This window comes from Nannospalax galili, unplaced genomic scaffold (assembly GCF_000622305.1).
Source record: "Nannospalax galili isolate Female #2095 unplaced genomic scaffold, S.galili_v1.0 scaffold1238, whole genome shotgun sequence".
Taxonomy (NCBI): domain Eukaryota; kingdom Metazoa; phylum Chordata; class Mammalia; order Rodentia; family Spalacidae; genus Nannospalax; species Nannospalax galili.
In genome coordinates, this window is record NW_008341824.1 from 117,944 (window position 1) to 144,890 (window position 26,947).

The window sequence follows — 26,947 nt, forward strand, 5'->3', positions numbered from 1 at the left end:
TTCTCAGCTATATATCAAGTTTGATTCCAGCCTGAGCTATAAGAGACCCTGTCTCAAAAAAATTTTTTTGACAACATGAACTGTTAGTGAAGATGTGAAGCAGATATCAGCAAAGTTGCAGAAAATGCTGCAACCTGTGGGTAAGCAGATTACTAGACTTATTTGTGGTAAAATTTTTATAGCACGAAATTTACCATGTTAGCTCATAGAAAATTTTTTTCTTTTTTGAGACAGATTATTACTATATAACATAGCCCAGGCTGGCATCAAACTTAAAATCCTCCTGCCTTCCTGGGTGATTAAATTAGAGATGTGTGCCACTACCCCTGGCTGGTCTTGAGAGATGTGTGCCACTACTCCTCTCTGTTACCTGAGGCTGACATGAACTTATCCTCCTGCCTCTTTCTACTTCCTGAACACTGGGCTTACAGGCATGTGCCATGTGGAGCCTAGGGATTGAACCCAGGGCCTCATACATACTAGGCAAACACTCTACCATCTGAGCTACAGCCCCCAAGCCATCCCTCCCTTCTTTCCTTCATTTATTTTTGAGACAGCCTTGAACTCACAGCAGTGCTTCTATCTCAGCTTCTCAAGAGCTGAGATTATAGGTGTGAATCCTACTACACCCTGCTTCTTTATTAACACAGTGCTTTACAGTGATTGATTTTTTCACATGAGGAACCATCCTCAAATTCAAGAAAGTCCACACGGTCACGGTCATGTAGGATTTTTTTTTTTTATTATATGTACAAGTGTTTTGCCTGCATATATGTAAGTGCACCCATGTCATGCAAGGCCTGCAAAGGCCAGAAGAGGGTGTCAGATCCCCTGGAACTGGAGTTACAAGTAGTTGTTAGCTCCTATATGGGTGGTGGGAACCAAACCTGGGTCCTCTGAAGAGCCAGTGCTCTTAACTGCTGAGCCGTCTCTCAGGCCCCTGTACAATTCTTTTGAGATGCTGAATTTGTACCAGTATTTTGTTTGGGATTTTTGTATCAGTATCCATGGGATATTGTTCTGGAGATTTATTTTTTGTAGTGCTTTTGTTATTAGGGTGTGTTGACCTTAGAGGATAAACTAGGAAGTGTTCCTTCTTTGGTTTATTTTTGGAAGACTTTGACAGAGATCAGTGCCAATTCTTGAAACATTTGTTAGGAGTCACCAGTGAAGCCTTTTCTCTGTTGGGAGGTTTGAGGATTGATGCAGTCTCCTTACTAGTTAATAGGTCTATTTGGGTCTTCCCAATAAGATAATGCAGCCATAACCGAGAACGAGGCCACTGGACCCATCCCTGGAACAGCAGACTTGTGTTTCTCACTCACCTTTTGTGGCACCAGTGTGGGCATATCAGGCATTTGTGGGTAGAAGGATGGTGAAGTGGCAGCAACAGCGGAAATAGGTGACCACAGATACAGCTTCCAGCTGTTGAAAATGTTTGGGTTCACTTGGGATGTCCTCAAGGGTTCCCACTCTAGGAACAGCTGGTGTATGGCAGATCTGGTTTGCTTAGCTATTGCTACATTGAGCTCTCACACCAGCCAATAGGGTTGCCCCAGGCACTCTCTGAGGGAGGGGCTTCTCAGAGGTGGGTGGGGCCGAATGCCAGTCCCTGAGATCACCAGAGGCTCTGCTTTGCAGACTGATGAAGAGAAGCAGCTGGACTTGCCTGTAGTGATGCCAGTTTTCGACAGAAACACCTGCAGCATCCCCAAATCTCAAATCTCTTTCATTGACTACTTCATCACAAACATGTTTTACGCCTGGCATGGTAAGGAAATTTCTAGCACTTCTTCCTTTAAGGAGAAACTGTATATTAAACAATAAGTAATACGTGGGACTTTCAAGGTAAAATGAGATAAAAGAAGCCATCCCTGAAGGCTGGGTATTTTCTGCACTTATGAACAACCAGCAGTGTAGGGCACTGTATTCAGAGTTGAACTCACTAGCTAGTAGCAGAGGGGCCTAAACTCAAACAACAGTGTCACCTCCAAAACCCAGTGTTTCTGTGTGAGTCTTTTCCATCCACTGTCCCAGCTAGTCTCAGGCCTCGCTCTGTGCCACACTGAGCTTGGGCTGGTTTCTATTCATATCACTCTGTTGACCTTCAGGTGGGGGCAAAGTCTGTCAAATAAGAGGTACTCAGAAGAGGATCCCAAGGATGTCCCTCACCTACTCCTTGTGTAGTACCTAAGGGCTGCACCTTGGAGGAGGAGCTGCAGAGCAGATACTTGCAGATCAGGAGGCTGAGAGCAGGGTTCCTTATATTCCAGTCACCCCTATTCTCGCAGGTGTCTTTGGCATTACACCAGTGCCTACTCCCTTCTGTCCCTCTTTCTTAAAAGGCTAGGGCCAAGGCCGTTGGTCATTGGTTGAAGGCCTGAGTTCCAGTCCCAGAAAGAAAATATGGACTGTGAGAAGATGCTGCATTCCTCTCTCTCTTTCTCTCTCCAGCCTTTGTGAACCTGCCTATTTTAATGCAGCACTTGGATGATAACTACAAGTACTGGAAAGGACTGGATGAAAAGAAGCTGCGGAGCCTCCGACCCCCTCCAGAATAGCATGGGGCACACATCTGGCCTAAGGCTTACTCTCCTGTCCTTTGCAGTTTCTGAGCACAGCTGGAGTTTCTCCATCCTTTCAGTGTTAGGCAGATCTGTCCCCTTATCTGCAGAGCCTGTGAAAGCGCATGGGGACATCAGCCTTCTGTGTCTATCATTTGATGCCATAGCATGAGCCTACTGCAAAGGCTCCTTAGAACAGCACCTAAGAATCCCAGTTTGCATCAACTTTGTGTTGCCACAGGCCTGGGAACCCTGGGAGCAGAGGTGGTCCATGGCTTTCCTGCCTGGGAAACTGCAAACCATTTCTCCTAGTTCCTTCAGCACTCAGAAGAGCCATGGCAATCAGATCTGTAGCAACTTTCTTCACATCATAGACGGTGCAGTCACTCACTTTGGAACACTACTGAAAGTGAAGTCTCTTAAAATTGAGTAGCTAATGAGACAAAGAAATTTTGAGGTTGATTATTACCAATTATTAAATGTTTTATTTATTTTATTAGAAGTTCAATATTTTCTATGAATTTAAAAACACTTCAAAGCCAAAGTCAACTCCAAATGCCACAACCAAATTTACGTGACTCATATTCATTATATACATGACTTGGTGTACAGACTTATTTTCATAATGCAGATTTAAAATATACAGTTATACATTTTTATTACACTATAGAAATATTTGTGTTTCTGCCGGGTGTGGTGGCGCACACCTATAGTCCCAGCACTTGGGAGGCAGAGGCAGGCAGATCTCTGTGAGTTCAAGGCCAGCTGGGGCTACAGGGAGACCCTGCTTCAAAAAGAAAAAAAGAAAAAGAAATATTTGTGTATCTTAAGCTTTCCTCTTTGACACTAATGGGAAAGCTGTTTGCTGGCGGCTCTCACTCTAGAGCGCTGACAGAAGCCGCTTCTGCTTGCAGAGCCTGGCTCTGACACAGCATCTGTCAGCTGATGAGTTCTGCAGAGAAAAATTAGAATTTGACCATTTTTTCCCTAAAATTTTGTAAATGAATTTCTAAGAGCCTGCCTTATTTTATACTGTTTCTATAAAATATGACCTACAAAACCAAAGAGCAAACCTGAAATATTTAATGATTGCTATTTTATAACCAATGTGTTTTCATCTGCCATGGGAGTCTTTGATTCTAGAAATTTATAAAGATTCTATATCTTCACATTTTGAGTAAGCATAATACTTATATAAAAATGGCTTAATGAAATGTCAAAGTGTTGGTTTCATTTTAAACTTGTATTTTTTCCAGATAAAAATGAAATTAAACTATTGTTTTTAAGAAGTCATTTGTTGCCATTTCTTTGGCATTGTCTAATAATAGTCTTTCTAAGTAATGAATATACATTTGTTTTAGAGAAAAGACTAGTAATTAAATGACTTTTCCAAGGTCATGTGGAGCCATAAGAGGCCTCTGGGGCCTCTTCATATAAGTCAGGATGGGGCTGGAAAGATGGCTCAGTGGTTAGGAGCACTGGGCACTCTTGCAGAGGATCCAGGTTCAGCACCCACAAGGCAGCTCACACCACCTGAAATTTCAGTTCCAGGGGATCTAATGCCTTCTTCTGGCCTCCTTAGGCATTGCATGTACATGGTGCACTTACATACAGGTAAAAAAATTAAAAATGTTAGGGTACTGCAGAGGATTAACAGAACAAGCCCTTCTGGCTTCTAGGGAAACATATCCTTTGTGAAGACATTTTATCTAATTGTGGACTGAGCTAGGTAGAAAGATCCTTTCCCTCCTCCCAGCATCAAGGAAAGAAAGGAAACTTAGGCCATCATGGGGTGAGAGGCAACAGATCATATAATACATGGGATTTTTACCACAAAAAGCTAGTGTTATACCAGTCTGAATGAAGCTTTCAGATGAACATGCCTGACATCTTTGAAGAGATGAAAGAAGCACTAATCACTACAAAGCAAACAAAAACTGCAGTGTGTAGCTCTTGTAGAAGGCAGACACGCCTAAAGACAGCACAAATGAAAAACAAGTGAGGGAGCTGCTTAGAAGACAGCAGAGACAAAACTGAAAACATGCAAGGTGAAATACAGAGGCAGAGTGAAATGCTTCTAAAAGTGTGTCTCACCAGGAGATCCATGAGGGAGAGCAAATGGGGAGAGACTAGCCAAGACCAACAGGCAAATATAAGGAATCGTGGCTTACTGGAACAAACTACTGTGGACATAGCCACAGGGGTCAAAGCCTTGCTGGAAGCCCAGCCTTGCCAATCTGAGGGAAACTTGGGGTCGGGGTTGGCACAGTCACAGGGAATACACCTCTACCCCACCCACTTCTGTGAGTTTTACTTGCAGGAGTTTGAACATATTCGTACAGTGAGTACCAAATTCTTCCAGTAAACAGAGAGGGGAAAGCACTGTTTTGATAGGCTGGTTATGAGATTTTTTTTTAAATTGTGTGTTATGGGGAGGTCAGAGGATGACCCACTGGAGTTGTTTTTCTCCTTCCACCACATGGGTCCAGGACTTCGAATTCAGGTATTCAGACTTGGTGGCAAGTGCCTGCTGAGCCATCTTGCTAGCTCCTGATGGGTGATTATCAACTGGCCATGACTAAGTAAAGAATCTCTCAGCCTGATATATCAACAGAAGCCTCAGAGAACTGAAAATCAGAGAACGAGACTAGGACGTGTGTGTGTGTGTGCACGCATGTGCGTGCGTGCGTGCACATGAATGTTGTGCCTTTTGATCTCTTGGAACTTGAGTATAGGCTATCATGAGCTATCTGATGTGGGTGCTGGGAACTGACCTCAGGTTCTCTGCAACTTCTGAGGATCTCTCCAGCCCCAGGAACAAAAGTTTTAACATGTATGATAAGAATTCCAGAAGGATCTGGAGAGCTGGCTCAGCAGTTAAGAGCACTGCTATTACAGAGTACCCAGATTCAATTCCCAGCACCCACATGGTGGCTAACAACCATCCCTAACTCCAGTTCTAGAGGAATCTGATGCCTTCTTCCAGCGCTTCGTGGGCATTGCACAACACGGGTGTACTTATATGCAGGCATACATACTCATACACATAAAATAAAAATGATAAATAAAATATTTAAAGAAAAGAATTCCAGAAGGAGAAAGAAAGGAAGAGAAGAAAATTGTTGAGAGTTTCCCCCAAACTAACATGAAGCTTAGAAAACCCCCGACAGAGTGGATGGGGAAGTGGGAGTCGGGCCCTGCAGTCAGCCTTAGTTCACTTGAGGTGGGGTGATTTATAAAGAACGTTGTGGTTCTTGAAGCTTCTAAGTCCAAGATGAAGGGGTCAGTAGGATGGTCTCTGGTAAGGGCTGCTCTCTGCTTCCAAGATGGTGTCTTATGGCTGTACCCTGTGTTCTTACCTCTTCGTGAGGGGCGTGCCCCTCCCATGGCAGGAGTATGAGAACAAGCCCACTCCCTCAGGTCCTTTAACAAAGCCTTTCCCTCATGAAAGAGGAAAGAGGGCTCCACTCCCAGGACTTCATCATCCCCTGAACTCCACACTAAATTCCAACAAATTAACCCTGTAAGGGCAGCATTAGTGTATTCCTTCAAACTGCAGAAAATCAAAGTGGAGAAAACTTCCTGGAAGAAGCTGGGGGCTGGGAACACACCTACAGAAGAGTGGAGGTACAAATTTCTTGATGCCGCTGCTTTGAGTCCCCCACGATTCGATAAGTAACCCTCACTTACCGGTAAGTAGGCCCAATAGACTCATTGGTTTGGAAGAAAAAAAAGAAGAGAGAAAAGCATCTGACTTTTCTCTAAAAACAGTGCACAGAGTAGAGTGAAATGCTGAGAGAAGAAGATACCAATCTAGAATTCTCTATTTGGCAAAATTATCCTTTAAAAAATAATAAATGCTATAATCTCAGCACTCAGGAGCCAAGGCAGAAGGATCTTGAGTTCCAGGCCAACTTGAGCAACATAGCTAGAACCTATCTCAAAAACAAAAAAGCAGCACTTGGGAGGCTGAGAAAGAAGAACTACTGAGTTCAAAGCTAGCCTGGGCAACAGTGAACTCTAGGCCAGCCTGAACTACAGTGAGCCCATTTAAAAAAAAAAGTGGCCCCTGGAGCCAAAGCTCTGTGGGAAAGCCTGTGCTCAGCATGGCCTAAGCTGGATCCCCCACATTTGTTTGTTTGTCCCCCCACACACATTTGTTTTTAAAGTGAAGGGGATATAAAGACTCAGACAAACATATTGAAGGAATTTGGTGCCAGTACACTTGAGTTATAAGAAATGTTAAGGGACTGGAGAAATGGCTCAGTGATTAAGAGCACTGGCTGCTCTTGCAGAGGACCCAGGTTTAGTTCCCAGCAGCTAACAACCATCCATAACTCCAATTCCAGGGGATCTGATGCCCTCTTCTGACCTCCATGGGCATTGCATGACACGGTGCACTTACATACATGCAGGCAATACACATAGACATAAAACTAAAATAATAAAATCTTTAAAAATGTTAAAAGAAGTTCTTTAGGGAGAAGGAAAATCACACAGATCGTAAACTGGAGTGTCCTAAAAAGAGGAAAAGTATCAAAGGAAGAAATCAAAGTTTAAAAAAATGGAGCTGGAGAGAAGGCTCATGAGGATCCTGGGACTCAAACCCGGGTGCTCTGCAAGAGCAGCCAGTGAGTGATCTTAACTACTGAGCCATCTCTCCAGCTCGACCGCCACCTACTTCCTGTTTCTCAGTTGGCCTGCCTTAACATTAACTAGTTGGATAGATGGCTGAGTGTGAGGATGGAGATTCTGGGTACCAGGACTTGAGACTAGTCCTGCTTCTTGGCATGACTGTATCTCTCAGGTCAGTCCCTCAGCCTTGGGTGAGCGGCTCTGTCCCCCTGTTCAGTGATTAGTGTGCAGCCCCAGGGCAGCATGCTGAAGTTGATCCCTTCTTTTTTGCTTTTTGTTTGTTTGCTTTTTGTTTTTTGAGACAGGGTCTCCTTGTAGCTGTGGCTGGAACTCTATGTAGACCAGGCTGGCCTCAGTCTCACAGAGATCCATCTGCCTCTGCCTCATAAGTGCTGGGATTAAAGGTGTGTGCACCATCACGCCCCACTTCCTTGCTCCTCTTGTGTCAGTGGTTATTGTTTCTGATTACATATTCTGTCAGTATTTGGAATGCAATAAATTCTTCTATTTTAGTTTGCTTCACGCACCCTGGATTATAAATTCCAGGAGTTTTTATTGTCTTTATTTTTTCAAAATTTTAAAGTTTATTTTATTTTAAAATTTTTATTTATTATTTTTATTTTATGTGTATGTGTGTACTGCCTGCATGTAGGTAAGTGCACCCATGTCGTGCAATGCCCATGGAGGTCAGAAAAGGCTGTTGGATCCCTAGTTATGAGCTGCCATGTGGGTGCTGGGATTCGAACCCGGGTCTTCTGCAAGAACAACCAGTGTTCTTAACCACTGCACCATCTCTCCAGCCCGTTTTTCAGATTTTTAACACAGATGACTGAGTCATCTGAAAACAGAGTTTTATTTCTTCCAACTCAGTCTATTATCACTTCCTTTTCTTTTGTCATTTCATTAGCTAGGTCTTGGAATGTGATGGGAAGAATGGTGAGAAGGGACTTCCTCACATTATTCCTGTTTTAAGTGGGGATGCTTCTGACTTCTTACTGTTAAGTATTGTGTTTGCTGCAGGTTTCTGTAGCAGTTGGTTATTGAACTGAGAAAGTTCCCCTTCATTTTCCTGAGAGCTTTTATTATTCATTCATTCAAATGTTTTTTCTGCATATACCAATGTAAACTTTTTAGCCCATCTACATTACATTAATTTTTTGAATTACATTAATTTTTGAATTTTTATATATGCCTTGATATTTAAGGTGGATTTCTGAGGACAGCATATATTTGTTTGTTTTTGTAAAATCTACTTTTGCAGGGCTGGGTGTGGTGGTGCACGCCTTTAATCCCAGCACTCGGGAGGCAGAGGCAGGCTCTGTGAGTTCAAGGCCAGTCTGGTCTACATAGTGAGTTCCAGGACAGCTGGGGCTACAGGGAGACCCTTTCTCAAAAAGACCAAAAAAACAAAAAAACCCTACTCTTGTAATCAATAGTCCTCTAACTGGTTCATTTAGATCAGTGATGTTGATGTAGTTAATTATTTCCCATCTTTGGTGCTGTTTTTTATTGCCTTTTTTTTTTAACGTGTGTGTGTGTGTGTGTGTGTGTGTGTGTGTACATCAGAAAACAACTTTCAGGAGTCGGTTGGGTTCTAAGGACTGGATCAGAGCAGGCTTAGCAGCAGTGCCTTCTGTTGAGCCACCTCCACTGCCCTTCCTTTTTCTTATTTTTGTCTTTTACCATTTTTCTGCCTTTTGTAGTTTTAACTGAACATTTCACATCATTCCATTTCATTCCTCTTAGTATATCTGTTAAAGTTTTGTGGGGCTAGGATAGCTTTCCGTTGGTAGAGTGCTTGTCTAGCATGCCCTGGGGTCCATTCCCTGAACAACTTAAAACCAGGTATGGTGGTATATACCTCTGGTCCCAGCACTAGGGAGGTGGAGGCAGCAGGATCAGAAGTTAAAGGTCATCCTCAGCTACATAATAAGTTAGAGACCAGCCCAGGATGCATGAGACCCTGTCTCAGAAAACAAAAACCAACAAAACCTCTTCATGACATGAGTGTACTTACATACATGCATGCAAGCAGTACACTCATACACATAAAATAAAAATAACAATATTTTCTAAAAAGATTTATTTTGGTTTATGTTTGTTTCTGTGTGAATGTATGCCACATGTTTGTGGGTACCTGAAGAGGCTAGAAGAGGGCATCAGATCCCCTAGAACTGAAGTTACAGTGGTCGTGAGCTATTTGGCTTGACATGGGTGCTGGGAAGTGAACTCAGGTTCTTTGCAAGAGCAGCAAGCGCTAACAACCATCTGAAACTCCAGTTTCAGAGGAATCTGACGCCCTCTCTGGCCTCTTCAGGTATTGCATGATACAGGTGCACCTATATACATGCAGGCAAAACACTCATACACATAAAATAAATTTTAAAAAAAGTAGGGGGCTGAAGAGATGGCTCAGCAGTTTAGAGCACTGGGTGCTTTTACAGAGGACCCAGGTTCAAGTCTCAGGACCCATATGGTGGATAACATCTGTAACTTCAGTTCTACAGGATCTGATGCCCTCTTCTGACCTCCACAGGCACTGCATGACAGTGATGCATTTATATACATGCAGGCAAAACACATACACATAAAAAATAAAAATTTAAATTAAAAAGAAAAAGCTACTTTTTCAAACTCGTTGATATCTGTCTCTCAAACTTGGATCCTCACTATCACATCTGCTCAAATTCACCTATACCACATATTAAATGACACACACAGACTTTTGTAGTTTTGCTTTTGAGATCAGTTGGTTTCCCATCAACTCACTGAATTGTATTAAATTTTGCTGTGAATTTAAAAATCATCCCGTACCTTCAGTTTGGGGTTAGGAACTTTAAATCTAATATATGTGTGGATATGTGTGTGTGTGTGTGTGTGTGTGTGTGTGTGTGTCCTCAACTGTACTAAAATATTTATGAACATTAAATTTAGTAAGAAAAGAAAATGAATTTATTAGGGAAAATATCATTTGCTGATTCTAAAGTTTATTGTAGAGGCAAAAGACTAACTTGGAATAACCAATGTAAAATTAGAGAAAGAAAACTGATACCACTATACTTCAAGACTTACTATTTAAAGATATAGTAATCAAGAGAGTGTGGAATTGATGGAAAAAAAATGAGTGTATCGGTGGAGCAGAACAGAGTCCAGCCAGAGACCCACATTCATAGAATCAATGGATCTTGACAAGCAAAAGCAATTCAATGAAGCAAAGACAGTATTTTTCACAAATGGTGCTGGTCATCTGGATATCCACATGCAAACAAAAATGAATCTAGGCACAGATCATCCTCCACAAAAAATTCAAAATGAATCACAGACCTAAATTTAGACCACAAAACTATAAAAGTCCTAGAAGATAAAGCCTCAAACAAAAACTAAAGAGAAAACCTAGACTTCCTTGGGTTGCTGATGACACTCTAGATACAGGCCAAAGTGGGGTTATGGAAGAGGCTCAATGGGTCAAGAGCTTGCTGATTAGGCATGAGGACCTGAGTTCGGATCCTTAGCACCCACATAAAAGAAGCCAGGTGTGGGCACATGTGTTTGTAACCCCAGCACTAGGGGAAGAGACAGGAACATCACTGGGGTTTGCTGGTCCCCTAAAACAACAAATAAAGAGAAGATATCTGACATTGACCTCTTGCCTCTGCACATGCACACAGGCAGGCATACCTGCATGTGAACTTTATTAAATTTTGCTGTGAATTTAAAAATCATCCTATATCCTTACGTTTGGGGTTAGGAACTTTAAACCTAATATATGTATGGATGTGTGTGTGTGTGTGTGTGTGTGTGTGTGTGTCCTCAACTATACTAAAATATTTATGAACATTAAATTTAGTAAGGAAAAGAAAATATATTAGAGAAAAATATTTGCTGATTCTAAAGTTTATTGTAGAGGCAAAAGACTAGTTAACTAGCACACACACACATATTATAAATACATGTACACACACACAAAATTTTTTTAAATACCAAAGACACAATCCATGAAAGAAATACCTGATAAACTGGACTTTGTGCTTTGAAATACAATGTCAAGGGAATGAAAAGGCAAGCCACAGGCTGAGAGAAAAAACACTGCAAAATACACAGCTGATAAGAAAGTATATTATTCAAAATATGCAAAGACCTCTTAAAATGCAGCAATAAGAAAATAGCTTGATCTTAAAAATGGGTCAAAGATCTCATTAAAGAAGGCACAACTGATACAAAAGATCCACCAGGGAAATGTCAGTTAAAACAATGAGACACATGATGGGATGGCCAAAGCCTATCCCTGACAACACCAAGTACTGACACGGATGTAAAGTCCTGGCACTCTTATTACATTGCTGGTGGAAATACCAAAGATACAGTCATGTTGAAAGATAACTTGACCCAAGCGTGGTGTTGCAGGCCTTTAATCCCAGCACTTGGGAAGCAGAGGCAGATAGAGCTCTGTGAGGTCAAGGCCAGCCTGGTCTACATAGTGAATTCCAGGGCAGCTTGGACTACAGGGAAACCCTGTCTGAAAACTAATATTCTTACTGCAAGATCTAGCAGATCCTTGATATTTACCCAAAGGTCCACATAAAAAATCTTCATCTGGATGTTTAGGCAGCAGTATCATAATTGCCAAACTTGGAAGCAACCCCTAGCTAGTGAAGGAATTGAATGGTGTAATCAGACAGTGGAGATGTATTCAGTGCTAAAAAGAAACCAGCCCTCAAACCATGGAGAGACAGAGGAGCCATCAGCATACTATGTGGAAGAAGCCGCCAGAATGGCTACAGTGTGCCAGCCTCAAGTAAGCAATGGGGACAGTGAAGCAGCAGTGAATGGCAGGAGGTGGGGGTGGGGAGAGGACTGGCAGGCAGAGCCCAGAGGATGTGTCTACATGTTTTACTACACATTTGCTGTGATGGTTTGAAGGTGAGATCTCCACGGGTTCATGTTTTGGGGTATTTGGTCCCGGGCTGCTGATGCTGCATTGGGAGGTTGTGGAAACTGAGATAAGGGGCTTAGCTAGTGGGAACAGGTCATTGGGGTGGCCTCTGGTTTTAGTCTGGAGTTCTCCACTTTCTGTCTGCCAAGATGTGTGAAGTCCGGTCCTCACGCTCCTGCAGCTGTGGAGCCCCTTCCTCACACTGCTGCACCCACTCTGAAACCATGAGCCAAAAAAACCTCTCCTTCGGTCACATTGACACAAAAAGTAACACACATTTATAAAATCCACAAGATATACGTGATGCCAGAGTGACTCCTGCTGGGCGCATAGTGGCCACGCCTTTAGTCGCCGCGGGAGGCAGAGGCCAGCGGACCTCAGTGAGTTCCAGGCCAGCTGGAGTTACAGGGAGACCCTGTCTCAAAAAGACCAAACAAACAAAAAAAGAATGACTCCTGTAATGTGAGGCATTAGGGGGGCCATCAATGAAGGTTCATCAATTACATCACTATAGGGGAATGTTAATAATAGGGGCAGTATGCTGTATGGTAGTGGAGTATATTCTTAATGCCTTTCTCTGTGCGTGTGCGTGTGTGTGTGTGTGTGTGTGTGTGTGTGTGTGTGTGTGTGTGAGCATTTGCTGTGTATGAGCATGTGGAGGTCAGAGGATGACATTGCTATTGCTTCTCCTTGGTTTTTGAGACAGGCTTTCACTGAACCTAGAGCCATCCCTTTTGACTAGCCTGTCTGGCTGGCTGGCTAATGAGCTAGGAGGACTGACCCTTCTCTGCTCTACCACCATGCTTGGCTTTTACATGGATGCTGCAGATCCAAACTCAGATCCTCAGGCGGCACTTTACCCACTGAGCGATCTCCCCAACCCCTTTCTCTCACCTTGTTACGAATCTAAAATTGCTTTTTTTTTTGGTCTTTTTGAGACAGGGTCTCCCTGTAGCCCCAGCTGTCCTGGAACTCACTATGTAGACCAGGCTGGCCTTGAACTCACAGAAATCTACCTGCCTCTGCCTCCTGAGTGCTGGGATTAAAGGCATGCGCTACCACGCCTGGCTAAAACTGCTTTTTTAAAAAAAGACTTTTTTAAAAAGGAAGTTATGGACCATAGAAAATGAGAAGATTCTTTCATGTACAATGCAAAATTTAAATGATGAATAGGCTTAAAACCTCCAGATGTACATGTAAGAAACAGGAAATGGGTTTGCTGTTGTTCTTGTTTTTGAGACAGGGTCTCCCTGTAGCCCCAACTGGCTTGGAATTCACTATGTACACCAGGCTTGCCTGGATCTCAGAGATCTGCCTGCCTCTGCCTCCAGGGCAGAGTGCTAGTAGGATTAAATGCTCAGCCATTTGTCCTTTTTGAATTTCAAACAACACTCTTGAGGAAAAGGTGTAAATAAATGTTAAGGAATACTCTATTTTCAGGATGGGTTAATTTTACATAAATGAGGGGGGCTGAAGAGATGGCTCAGTGCTAAGAGCACTGCTACACAACATGAGGACCTTCATTTGAATCCCAGAACCCACATAAAAAGCTGTGGCAAAGCTGTAATTCCATCTCAGGGGCAGGGAGTGGAGGAGAGGGCAGGGGTGGATGATAGTGGAAGAAGACAGGAATGGATTACTGGGGCTTGCTGGCTTCAGTGAGAGACCTTACTTCAAGAGACTAAGGCAGAAAGTAACACAGCAGGACCCTCAACATCCTTCTCTGGCCCTCCACACATGCACGCTTAAGCATACACATCCACACATGGACTACACCACATACACATACAAAAATATATACAGTCTACCTTCACTTAAATTATTCCAGGAATCTAGTATGATTCCCAACTGAAGAATATAATCCAGTGAATTTACTGTACAGCCCTATAGTGTGTGAGGGTAGGGCACAGTTAGAAATGCATGTTTGCCCTTAGTCCCTAATTCCCAATGTGAAGCTCCTAAAGTCCATGGAACTCCCTAAATAACAGCAGAATCTTTGCTCCTATGAGAATGCTCTGGGAGTGGAGCCTGGGTGGGTGGTAGAGACCTTCAGAAGGGGCTAGTTACCAAGGATGTCCAGCCATGGTCAGGGGTAGGGACCTTTAGCTTTACCCCTGACCTGGGGCAGGAGTTAGAGTCTAAATTAGTCACCACCGGCTAGTGGTTTAGTTCATCAAGTCTTGAGAAAATCTTCACAAAGTGCCCTAGGCAAGTTGGAGAGGGCTTCTGGAGATGAAGGCCTGGGCTGCTGGTGACTCCACAGACCCTGTGCTTTCCCACCTTTCTTCTGTGTGCTTGTGTTCTGGTGAGTTCTTGCTGGAGGTTTAATGAAGGATATTCTGGGGTTCTATGAGCCAGGTCAGCAAATTATCAGACCGCATGAGTGGGCTGTGGAAGCCCCAGCTCACATCAGTGGCTCAGGTTCACGGGACGCCCAGCCTGGGAATGCCTCTGGCAGTGTCAGGACAGTACTGAACTGCAGGGTGCCCAGCTGATGTCTGCATAACTGGAGAGGTGGCTACTGTGAGGAAAAACAAATGTGCTCAGAAATATGAGTAAAAACAGGTAAGAGAAGGTGTTTTTGAGACAGGGTCTCCCTATAGCCCCAGCTGGCCTGGAACTATGTAGACCAGGCTGGCCTCGAACTCACAGAGATCCGCCTGTCTCTGCCTCCTGAGTGCTGGGATTAAAGGCATGCGCCACCATGCCCGGTTTAAAAGTAGTATTTTTAAAAAAGAATTTATTGGGGCCAGGCATGGTGAGGCCTTGCCTGTAATTCCAGCACATGGGAGGCAGAGGTAGGGAATCCTCACAGCAAGCTGCTGGCCAGATTAGCCTAACTACAAGCTTCAGGTTCAGAGAGAGACCCTGCCTCAGTATATAATGGGGAAAGTACTGGAACTTTAGGCCTTTAAACTCGTGTGCACAAGTGTACCCCCACACACTTGTGCATCCACACTTGTGAACACACAAAAGTTTTCTTCATGACAGAAAAATTGGCCTTACATAAAAGCATCAGTTTCTGACCTCATGGTTCAGCTTGAATAATTCCCAAAATATCAAGGGATTTTTGTTGTTGATTGGTTTGTTTTGAGATAGGGTATCTAGCCCAGGTTGGCCTCTAACTTCCCAGTGCTTGGACTTTACTGTTGTTATTATTATTATTTTGTTGTTGTTGTTATTGAGACAAAGTCTTACTGTGTAGTCCTGGCTGGCCAGAAACTAGCTATGTACACCAGGCTGGCTTCGAACTCATAAAGATCTGTCTGTCTCCCAAGTGTTGGCTGGGATTATAGGTATGCACCACCATGTCTAGTTTCACGTGGTACCCCTTATATGCTAGGCAAGTACTTTAGGAATTGAGCTGCATTCCTACCATTTTTTTTGTACTTGGTTTTGTTTTTGGAAATAGGATCTAAAGTAGCTGAGGCTGACTTTGAACTCCTGATCTTCCTGCCTCCATCCACTGGGATCACCAGCTTGTGCCACCACACCCATTTTTTTTTTATTATTTTTTAAATTTTATTATTTTTATTTTTTTATGTGTATGCATGTATTGCCTGCATGTAGGTAAGTGCACCCATGTTGTGCAATGCTGGTGGAGGTCAGGAGAGGTTGTCGGATTCCCTGGGACTGGAGTTATGGATGGTTGTTAGCTGCCATGTGGGTGTTGGGATTTGAACCCGGGTCTTCTGCAAGAACAACCAGTGTTCTTAATCCCTGAGCCATCTCTCCAGCTCTCACACCTAGTTTTTGAACCTGGTTTAAGGTCACTGCCTATAGGTGGGGTGGAACCTTTAACACTTAAAAGAGTATTTTCCTTTCAAATGATTTTATGAGAAATGCAGATTTAGTCTTCCTTAAAAATATTAACAATTTAAAGTTGAAAATTAAAAACATTAATTTAAACATTTTTCCACTAGCATAGTCAACAGAATTACACACAAAATTAGAGTAAACAAGATTATACAAAAAACTTGCCAGAAAGTCCCACAATTACTAAAAGAGACCAGTAAATTTAGCTTAGTTTCCTAGCAACAGAAGTGAAAATAAAGATCAATTCAGTAATTCAGTAACGACAATGATACTGTAAGTCCGTGAATCTGATTTGTAGAGATGTGAAAAAAGTTCTCCTATGGGAAACTGTAATATGAATCACATTGGTAAATCATTCTATTAGTGCTTATTGAGATCAAGGTGGACCAATAGAATGATTCTCAGCCCCTATGGTCTGCTGTGGTGCAAGATTTTTAAAGACCCTTAGTTGTTTGCTGTTCTTCCTCCCTCTTCCAGGGCCAGAGGCCAGCCTGCCCCAGGGCAGGGAGTCTTGGTGGACATTTGAAATAAGCATGCTGAACCTCTTCTGACCTCCCAGGCATTGCATGACACAGGTGCACTCACATACATGCAGGCAATACATATAAAATAAAAATAAATAAAATATATATATAATAAATAAAATGTTTTTTAAAAAGTTCTACTTTATCAGGAATCATACTAAGCATAACTGGATTTTAATGGACTAAATATTCTAATTAAAGGTGGAGAATATCAGAATGCATTTAAAAATTAAACCATGTGCTTTCTTCAAGAGATGCTTTTGATTCAGACACAAATTAATAGAAAATTAATAGAAAAAAATATCATTCAGATGGTGACATAATGCTGAAACAAGTACATCAACCAGAAGAAACCAATTTAAAACAAAAATTGTTAAGCAGGGCAGAGTGCATGCCTGGAGTCCTAGTCACTGAGGAGGCTGAGGCAACCTCACGATGTTTTTTTAAATTACATTTTTTTATATGGGAGGGGCAATGCATGTGTATCACAGTATGTGTGACGGTCAGAGGATAGCTTATAGGTGTCACTTCTATCATGTTGAGTCCCTGGAATCAAACTCAGGTCTTTAAGCTTAGTAACAAGTACTTTTATCCACTGCCCACCCCCCACCCCTCGCATCTTTTTAATCTGGGTTGTGGTACTGAACTCAACTCTACTTATGTTTGTGTGGCAAGCACTTTATCAACTGAGTCATCTCCCCAGCCCTATTCCTTATATATATATATATTTTTAAATGTGTATGCGTGTATTGCCTGCATGTAGGTAAGTGCACCTGTGTCATGCAATGCCTGAGAAGAAAAGAAGAGGCCATCGGATTCCCTGGAACTGGAGTTATAGACAGTTGTTAGTTGCCATGTGGGTGCTGGTATTCGAACCTGGGTCTTCTGCAAGAACAACCAGTGTTCTTAACTGCTGAGCCATCTCTCCAGCCCTCCTTGTATTCATTTTTACATTAGTATAAATGGAATTATTGCCTAAGGTGTTTTCTGGGTTGACCATTAATCATGTAAAGAAGAGATACAACTGATTTTTTTTTTTTTTTTTTTGAGACAGAGTCTCACTATGTAGCCTGGCTGGCCTGGAACTTGCTAGATAGACCAGGCTAGCATCACTCATTGAGATCCGCCTGCCTCTGCTTCCTGAGTGCTAGGGTTAAAGGTGTATATCACCACGTCTGGCAAGATATTTCTTTTTTGATGTCTAATTTCCTGCTGTAAATCACTAGTCTATTTTGTTTAGACTTTTATTCATCTCAATGTCCCTTTTCACTTTAATCTACTGGTGATTTGTGATTGTAAAATTTAATTTCTATACATTTGTGTACTTCCAAATTTTCCTTTTGTTATTTTTAATTTTATTCCAGTTTGTCCAGAGAACATTCTTTTCATGAATTCACTTTTTTATTTATGCATTAAAAATTTTTTATATGTGAATGTTATACCTGCATGTGTCCAAGTGCACCTGTATACGTGCCCTCAGGACAGAGAGCAATGGATCCTCTGGAACTAGAGTTACAGATGGTTGTTGGCTGCCATGTGGGTGCTGAGATTTGAACCCAGGTCTTCTGCAAGAACAGTTAGTGCTTTTAACCACTAACTATCCTGGAACTTACTATGTAGACCACAATGACCTCAATCTCTCACAGAGATCCACCTGCCACTGCCTTTGGAGTGCTGGGATTAAAGGCATATGCCACTATGCTCCAATGAGTTCACTTTTTAAAATGTTAATGAGAACTGGGAGCCTGAGACATGGCTGTCTTGGAGTGTGCCTGATGACCAATAGAGAAGATTGGTGTTTTTTTAAAATATTTTATTATTTTTATTTTGTGTGTGAGTGTATTGCCTGCATGTATGTGAGCGCACTCATGTCATGCAATGCCTCAGAGGTCAGAAGAGGGCTTTGGATTCCCCTGGAACTGGAGTTAAGGATCCCATGTGGGTGCTGGGAATTGAATGGGGTCCTCTGCAAGAGCAGTCAGTGCTCTTAACTGCTAAGCCATCTCTCCAGACCCTAGAGATTGTTTAATGCAATACTTGATAAATGTCTTTTAGGTGTTGTTGATTTATGATGTAGTTCAATTTTTGTAATTTTTGAGGCAAGGTTTTGGTTAGCCAGGCTGGCCTGGAACTCATGGAGCCAAGGATGACCTTGAATGCCTGATCCTCCTGCCTCCACTTTGAGATTACAGGGTGGACCACCATGCCCAGCTTTCAAGAAATGTACGACTTGTGTGCTAAAAATTATAAAAAACATTGAAAGAAATTATAATAAATATACTTCATGGATTGGATGAAAATATTGTTAGGATGGAAATGATAGGAGTTCATTATGGTTCAAATGTGTCCCCCAAAGTTGGAAACTTAATCCCCTCTACAACAGTGGTGAGAGCTGGGATGTTTAAGGTGACTAAATACCTCTGTCATTGCAGGAATGTTATCATGTGAATGGATTTTTATAAGCACAGATTTGGCCCTTGTCTCTTGCCCCTCCATCTATCGATATGGAGATGCAGCATGAGGCCCCTCACCAGGGGAGCGAGATGAGTAAGGACACTGTGCAGTGGCTGTGGGTGTCCCAAGAAGGCAGTGCTACAGAGGTGGCTTCACCCTGTCAGCACTGGGGAGCCAAGGGCATTGAGATGCTGTATATGAGAGAGAACTGCAGACATTCCAAGAAAAAGGATACAGAGAAATCTGGGTTAGGATGAGAGCCTGAGTTGTAATAAGGCGAATTTGAAAGCGAGACTCCACTGGAGGCTTCCGTGCTTGATAATGGAACTGGGAAATGGTGTTTGCTGACTGAACGTGAAAAAATTTAGTTTCCTGCAATAGGCAAGTTCCTAGAGTTTGAAAGCAGGAGAGGAAAGCGGGCTACTATTTAATGGGCAGGAATTTTTATTGGGGAAGCTGAAGAACTTTGGAGTACCATGATGGTTATTCAACATCATGACTGGATTGAGTACCAGTGTGCATGAGGCCCTAGGCTCAATCCCCAGTACCACAAAATCAATTAAAATAAAATGGTCATGACAAATACTGCATCTTCAAGAAGCAGACTGTTCCCTAAAAGCTGAACATTATGCCATTTAATGCCAAGAGCAGTATCCTCACCCAAAGCATCCAGGAGAGAGCGTCCCAGGACCACCTGTACTCCAGGCAGTGTAGGATGAGGGAGAAGGTCAAGAGCTGGGTTCAAGATAAGTCTATTGTACCCCTGGCAGTGCAGCCCTCCTGGTCCACAGGTGGAAGAGCTCCAGGAGGGCTCACCCCTGCTGGGGTCTTGGTAACTGCTGTCTCTTGCAACCCCAGGGCAGCAGCCAAGTCAGGGGGGCTTCCAAAGCCCCACTGGGCAGTTAGCAGCTATGCAAATTGGGTCTGTGGGGAGGGAAAATAACAGCAACACTGCCCCCTCATGGAAATCGAGGCCAGCATCCTGGCAATCCTAGTACATTTTATCAGTCGTCCTCTTAATCCAACTCTAGTTTCTCCAGTATACAATACAAAACCCAGTCCTTTGACACCAGGACCCAGTAAGGGGCTCTTTATGGATTATGAAAGCAAGAGGATTGGCTGCGAATACCTGAAATACAGGAAAATGCAGACATAATTACCTGTAAGTGAACGAGGAAGAAAGCCATCCTTACACTGAAGCGGAAGGAATATCAGACGCCAAAACTCGCTGACAAAATCTTAACAGGGAAAGGACATTTAACCTCAAAATATCTCCTCACAATCCACTAATCACAAGGAGGAAGTTTGTTGGTATGGAGAAATTACAGATGGATTCCAGGGCTCAAAGTAAACAAAAACCTAACAAACTGAAATTCTCTCAACGTGATCCATTAAGAAGGCAGTATCATGTCTGTGTATTCCTGCAGGAAACATCAAAGCCCAAACTGAAGGATGTTCTAATCAACAATTTTCCTATTTCCATACCATGAGTCATGAAAAGGAAGCTGAAGGGGCATGAAAACTAGATGCAGTGGTGCTGGACTTGGCAGGAAAACTAGCCACAAAGTAAGTTATTGGGATGTTAAATCTTGATTATGGACTAGATAAAATAGCATTATCAATTTAACTTCCTGATTATGTGAATTGTCCTGTGGCTACATGTGCTGAGAGAATTTTCGATGTGAGAGGGGACTAGGCAATATCTACATGCGTTTTCAAAAGGTCCCAATGAGCCGCCAAAGTTCAGTCCCACCAAAGCTGAGTTTATTGGGGTTACTTACAGAGCATGGGTGAAGGGCTACTGACAGAAACACAAGTAACCTCTGCCCTGGAAAGTCTACCCAGCATAGATGGAGCCCCTTTCCCCTCAGCATGCCCCAGCCTAGATCCAGTAGCCCTCCCCAATGATGCCAAGTACAATTAGGGCAGAATTGATTAAAACTGGTTGGGAGGAGTGGCTATACTCGGGTGAGGGTACAGTGCCCTCCCATTCTGCTCCTAAAAATGGACTAGCAACAGTCAACAAGCCCAGCTGGGATTATCTTTTGCAAGCAGACACAGCTGAACTCATTAAGGTAACTGGAGGGCAGTCCTGTACATCATGTAACAGATCTTAGTAAATTTAACACACTGAAATACCTAAGGGGCAAATGGTCAAACTTAAACTTCAGTGGATCAGAAAAATACAAACACACAAAGTAACTAGGGTAAAATGTGGGTAATGAGTCTGTGTGAATATCCCTATCATAACCGCCAGTCCTCAACCAGGCATAGTGGTACACACCTTTAGTCCAGCACTTGGCAGGCTGTCTGGGACTACAGGGAGACCCTGTCTTAAAAAAGCCCAAAGACATTAAAAACAAAACCCCGCCAGTCCTCCAGCACCCATAGGTGTATGTGCATCAGCAGCACACTTCTTGTGCTTGATGGATGTATAAGGATCTATACAGAAGAGCTCTGAAGCTAGCCTGACGGGTTCAAACTGCCACTTCTTTGCCATATAAGAACTTAGCCCAGGCTTGCCAGGAATAGCTACTTTGAGAATTTTCCCCTATTCTCAAAAGCACACACCAGCCCAGTCCCTCAGTCTCAGCTTCAGAAAAAAACAGGGCAGAGTGAACTCTGATTCCTATGAAAATCAACAGAAATGTCCCATCGTTGTCACCAGCCCACTAATCTTAGGCTTTGCTGTATAAAGCTCAGTGGTACTTGCCTAGCATTCACAAGGACCTGAGATGGATTCCCAGCAGAGCAGAAAAAAATGCTTTACACCCACCATACTTCCCACCAGTAAAATACAGCCTTGGTGGACACCACTGTCCTCAAGTTGAGTGTATTCAGAAGACCCGGGACACATATCCTGGCCTGTTCTTGGGTATACAGGAGCCATCTAACTTGTAAAGGCACTATGCTGATTCAGTATGGACCACAGGATTATGGGGTCCTCTAATCCCAGGCAATGGCCAGGAGAGTGAGCCATCCCACCAACACCCAACAGCAAGGATGACACAGGCAAAGTTGTTGTCCCCAGATTTATTGCAATATTAAAGAATAGCAGAAAAGATTCAAACAGCTCCACGTGGTGTTTTGAAATTCATCCCCACTGTAGGCTGAGTGACCTGCAGGTTGGAGAGACTGCCAAAGTCCTGCAACAACAAGATGGATTCACAGTGAGTGAGCAGGTCAGGGGAGATCTTTGGTCAGCCCCTGCTAGCCTCCACCAGCCTGGGGTTAGGCAGAAACCATCTTTTTCCTGTGCCCAGAACCAAAGTCTGGATCAGGACCCCTCTCCAGGAATCTTTCTTCTGCACACTTGCTAACACAACCGTCTAGACTCACCCAACTTGCCAGGCGGCTTTTCCCCTTGCTGCCACAACCCTCTACTTTTCAAAAGCAGTGCATCTCCATTTTGGCACAGCCAAAATGCAGGACTTGATATTTTGATGGAGAAGGGATTCTGGGCACTGAATTAAGTATAGCAGCTCCCCTGGCCTCATCAGACACCTCCAGGTATCCCTCAGATGTGACAAACCAAATGAGGCTCAATCAACCAAATGTCCTCTGACAAAACCTATCTATCCCTCCCTTTGAGAATACATTTGGCCCTCCATACTCATATTCAATGAACTTTCAATTAAATACACAAATGCGCAAAAAAATGTGATTTACAAAGTACTTTGTATCATATAAGGTACTATGTAAAGCAGGCGTTTGGGGGGTAGTAGATGAAGGGTCTCTGAAGTATTAAGAGCCTATACAGAATCACTGTCTTTCCACAACTACTTTGTCAACAGTGATCACAAATCCATTCAACATTCAAGAGGGGACCAGATGTGCAGGGTACCAAACGAAGTAGAGGGAAGTTCAGACCAGGCCCGTCCCTAAGCAGTCCCAGCACCCAAGGGACCCACCATACACCTGGAACCCAATGTCCTATGTTTCTCAAAAGCCCATTTTGGGGGAGAAACTGCCAAGCTGTGCCTAGAACAGAAGGAAAAGGCCAGCAGTAAGCTTTGGCTGCCACACCACTGACTTTTCAGAAGCTGGGTATAGGTATCAGAGATCTTATTTTTAATGACTCAAAAACTACAAGAGGGAAAAATTGAAACTGTTCAAAACTAACAGCAAGCTGGAAGCCCATGTTGCCTTCACCATGTTATGTAATGGACTAGGACAAGCCACCAAAGAGAAACCTCATCAGCCCACACAGAAGACACCTGTGACCCACCCTAAGCAGTTCCTGATACTAAGCAGCCACAGAAACTAAGAAAATGCAAAGAGCCCACACAGGAATGTCATTTGAGAGATTTGATGATCTTGTGGCAAGACATTTCAAAGCACACCTTGCACAGATTCAACTATTTTAAAACCAGATAGCAGAAACTGATGGGCTCCTGACCAGGACAGCCCTACTCACCAGAAGCTTCAGCATTTCCTTAGTGTCAGGATCCACCTCAATGATCTCCTGATCCAGGGCTGAGACCTAGAAGGGAAAGAAGCAAATTATGAGTTATCCTTCACCTCCCCTGCCCCCATACACCTTCCCCACCCTTCTGAGATAAGATTTGCCTGCCTCAGCCTCCCCAGTGCTGGGATTAAAAGTGTGTACCACCACACCCAGCATACTACTATTTTTGATAGGGCATTGCTATATTATATAGTCCAGGCTAGCCTCAAACTAGTGCTTCTCCAGCTGCAGCCTCTTAAGAGATTACTGGAATGTCCTTACAGTTGGCTCCCCTGGATTATTAATTTGGGGGTGGGGGAAGGGTCTCACTATTACAGCCCTAGCTGACCTCAAAACTCAAGAGATATCTGCCTGCCTGCCCTCAGATTTGTGGGAGTGTGCAGGGTCGAGTAAAGTTATGAAGGCCCAATGTGGGGGAGTCCATGTGTGAAACAAACGCCTGTTTTTATTTTCTCATTCCCAAACTATCTATTGGGCATTCAGAACGCCTTAGGATTGGGTTTACACTACGGAAGTACCATGTTCAGGCTACTCAAACCAGGACACATGCTCAGAAGGGTCTCATGTGGACAAGGGCAGAGAGAGGCTAACCAATAGGCAGGTAGCCTACAGGCACCCAGCTAGTCAAGAGGGAGGTGTTTCCACCAGACATCAGACCCCCACTACGTTCTTAGGAACCTCTGTACCACCTGGACAAGAGCCACACAGATCTAGAAAAAAGACCCACAAAGCTTACCTCAGGAACATAATTATCTCTCCTCTCTCTCTCCTCCTCCTGCAACTTGATGGAGATACCTCTCACAGGACCTCTCTGAATGCGCTTCATCAGATGCGTAACATAGCTACAAGTATACACGCCCAGGGAGAACAGGGAAAACACACATCAACGTCCGCCGGTACCCAGGACATCTGGGTAGACAGGAGTTCCACTCCTTTTCTGCTCACCCTTGGAGGGCGTCCCACACTCAACACACAGCCAGCCACTTCCCTAAGCAGTCCTGGCACTTTGGTTTCTCACACTCCTTCAAGATTACCAAATCCTCTCACTGACACTGCACGTGCCACCTTGGCTAATACTGTACTTAACCTTAGAGATCCCTGCCAACTTTTGGTGCAATATGGCACTAATGGAATCCCGGCAAACCGCCGAACTCCGGAAAGGCCAGGGCCCAGGCAACCACGCAGGCTCTCCCGATAGAGGCTCCGCCAGCCCGCGAGGCCTCCACTCACCCTGCTATCTTGTTGCGGAGCTTCTTGCTGGGGATAATGGCGATCTCCTCACACACACGCTTGTTGGTGTGGAAGTCGTTTCCCAGGCGCGTGTAGTATTTCTCGATGATGACCCGGGCCGCCTTCTTCACGGTTTTGGTGCGAACGCGGCCCTGAGGGTGGACAATACAAGGTCACTGTGGAGCCGGTCCGCCTTGGCCCGCGCGGGGCTCGCAGGCTGGCCCGACCCTGGAGCAAGAAGCGCTCCGGGGGAGGGGGGCGCCCGCGCTGCGAGAGGCCGACAGGAGGCCGCGTCAGCCGGTCCCAGAGCCTCCCACTGCGGGCTTGGGGCCGCCGCGGGCCGAGGATGGAGGCCGATTGAAGGGGCTAGGCTTCGGACCCAGTCACCTACCATGTTGGCGGGTCCTGCTTAAAGAGGAAATAGGAAGCACAAGAGAGGCCTATAAAGCGCAGGCCGGAAAGCCGCTTCCGCTCAGCCGAGGCCCAGCGAAGCTCGAGACGTACCACAGCGGCCCCTGCCGGCGTGGCGCGGAAGTGGGGGCTGTACTCCCGGCGGTGGGCCGGGCGAATGTCTGCGCGTGCGCGCGTGCTGTGGCGCCTTCCAGGGTAGTGCTCACCCGCTGAACCCTGGAAAGGTAACCTCTCCTCTCTCGGCTTCTGTGTGCGCACGACAACGCTGAGGAACAAAGAAAAAGACTTCCAAATTTTAAGAGTGCACGAAGCCGCGCTATGGAAAGGCGAGGAGGTAGAGGATGGCTCCAGGAGTTTGTTATGTCTCACTTGTAGAGACATAGGTGTAGAGACTGACTTAGAGGTGTTGGTTCAACCGTCACCTTGCCAGTCTATACATACTATTACCGGAGAGCGGCTCTTATATTTCTTAGCATATGTCACATGACTTGTCTTTTCTCAACTAGGGATGAGCTAAAAGGGCTAACTCCAGTTCTTAAACAGTGGCTGGGTTCACAATAAGCGCTCATTTAAGTGAACTAAGGTCTCTGTTTACCTGCACTGCTCCCAACAAGTGAAAACACTCTCCAAACCCTGAGCTTTAGGCTGTTTTTCCCTTGTACTCTTGGGCTCTTAAGCCTGTTCCCATTGGCCTCATCAGCCTAGGGAGGGCCCTTGCGGCCTTTCTCTAGCTCGGATTCCTTAGGATGGAGTACTAGACCCCACCTGACGTAAGGAAAGTCTAGGCTGGCCAAGTTGGATATATTAAGGGGGCCGAGGCTGTGCAACATTCCTGTCAACTGATGACATATGAACAGCTGAAGGTAGTGCATAGAGGGAAGAGAGATGTCAAGATCTATAGAACCCTAGAATAAGAGATCAAAGGGTCAGAATCAACAAATCAGCAGTGAGTGATGGCAAACTTTAATCCCAGCACCTGAGGCAGAGGCAGAGGCAGGTGGATCTCTCAGTTCCAGGCCAGCCTGCTGTACATAGCTAGTTCCAGGCCATCTGTGCTTACAGGGAAACCCTGTCTCAAAAAACAAAGCAAGACAAGTTGGGCATGGTGGCACATGCCTTTAATCCCAGCACTTGAGAGGCAGAGGCAGGTGGATCTGAGTTTGAGGCCAACCTGGTTTTTACATAGTGAGTTCCAGGCCAGCTGGGGCTACAAGGAGACCCTGTCCCAAAAAGACCAAAAAAATAAAAAGTCTCCCGAGGACTGCAGGCCCCAAGCAGAAGGCTCGGCTTTATAGTCTTGCAGGAGGGGACTCCCCTATTCTCCCCAATAGTGAGTTTTTGCACCTTACAGAGGGATACTACAGTATGCAGACTGCCTCTGCTTCAGACTTCAGACTAAATTAAGTCTCCCAAAGGATAAGTTGAACAGGCCAGGTCAAAACTACCTGAAAAGATGTCATAAAGCATTGGTGCCTATGACAGACTCTAGTGAACGGACTCTCAAAAAAACCAATAAGGCCAGACATGGTAGCCCACACCTTTAATCCCAGCACTTGGAGACAGAGGTGGGTGGGTATCTCTGTTGATTTCAAGGCCAGCCTGGTCTACACATCAAGTTCCAGGTTAGCCAAGGATAGTTGAGACCCTGTCTTTAAAAAAAATGGGACGGGGGAGATGGCTTGGCCATTAAGATGGTTGCTCTTGCAAAGGACCCTGGTTCAAGTCCCAGCACCCACATAGCAGCTAACTCCAGTTCTAACACTCATACACATAAAATTAAAGTTTTAAAGTTGACAAAAAGTTAAAACATGGAAATTCCACTTTCTCAAAAAGAAACTGTATCAATACCAGTGAGTCCAACAGGAAGAGGAAACATGCCAGGGCTTCAGAAAAGCAGAAAACAGGTGCTCCG

General features: G+C 44.2%; 2 protein-coding genes across 3 annotated transcripts in view; one reads left to right on the forward strand and one right to left on the reverse strand.

Moving 5' to 3' along the window:
* Pde8a (phosphodiesterase 8A) overlaps nt 1-3,853 on the forward strand; it is a 66,765-nt gene extending 62,912 nt beyond the window's left edge. For both annotated transcript variants that reach the window (XM_008837419.3, XM_008837418.3), the window contains exons 20-21: nt 1,642-1,771; nt 2,455-3,853. In XM_008837419.3, the coding sequence (XP_008835641.1) occupies nt 1,642-1,771; nt 2,455-2,561 (237 nt within the window). In that variant the 3' untranslated portion in view covers nt 2,562-3,853. The remainder of the gene's footprint in view (nt 1-1,641; nt 1,772-2,454) is intronic.
* Nucleotides 3,854-21,943: 18,090 nt separating this feature from the next.
* Rps17 (ribosomal protein S17) lies at nt 21,944-25,157 on the reverse strand. The gene is made up of 5 exons (XM_008837420.3): nt 25,016-25,157; nt 24,625-24,776; nt 24,131-24,236; nt 23,344-23,409; nt 21,944-22,072 (listed from the first exon to the last, which is right to left on the reverse strand). The coding sequence occupies exons 1-5, from the start codon at nt 25,016-25,018 to the stop codon at nt 21,992-21,994; spliced, it is 408 nt and encodes a 135-aa protein (XP_008835642.1). The 5' UTR covers nt 25,019-25,157; the 3' UTR covers nt 21,944-21,991.
* Between the last annotated feature and the right edge of the window lie 1,790 nt (nt 25,158-26,947).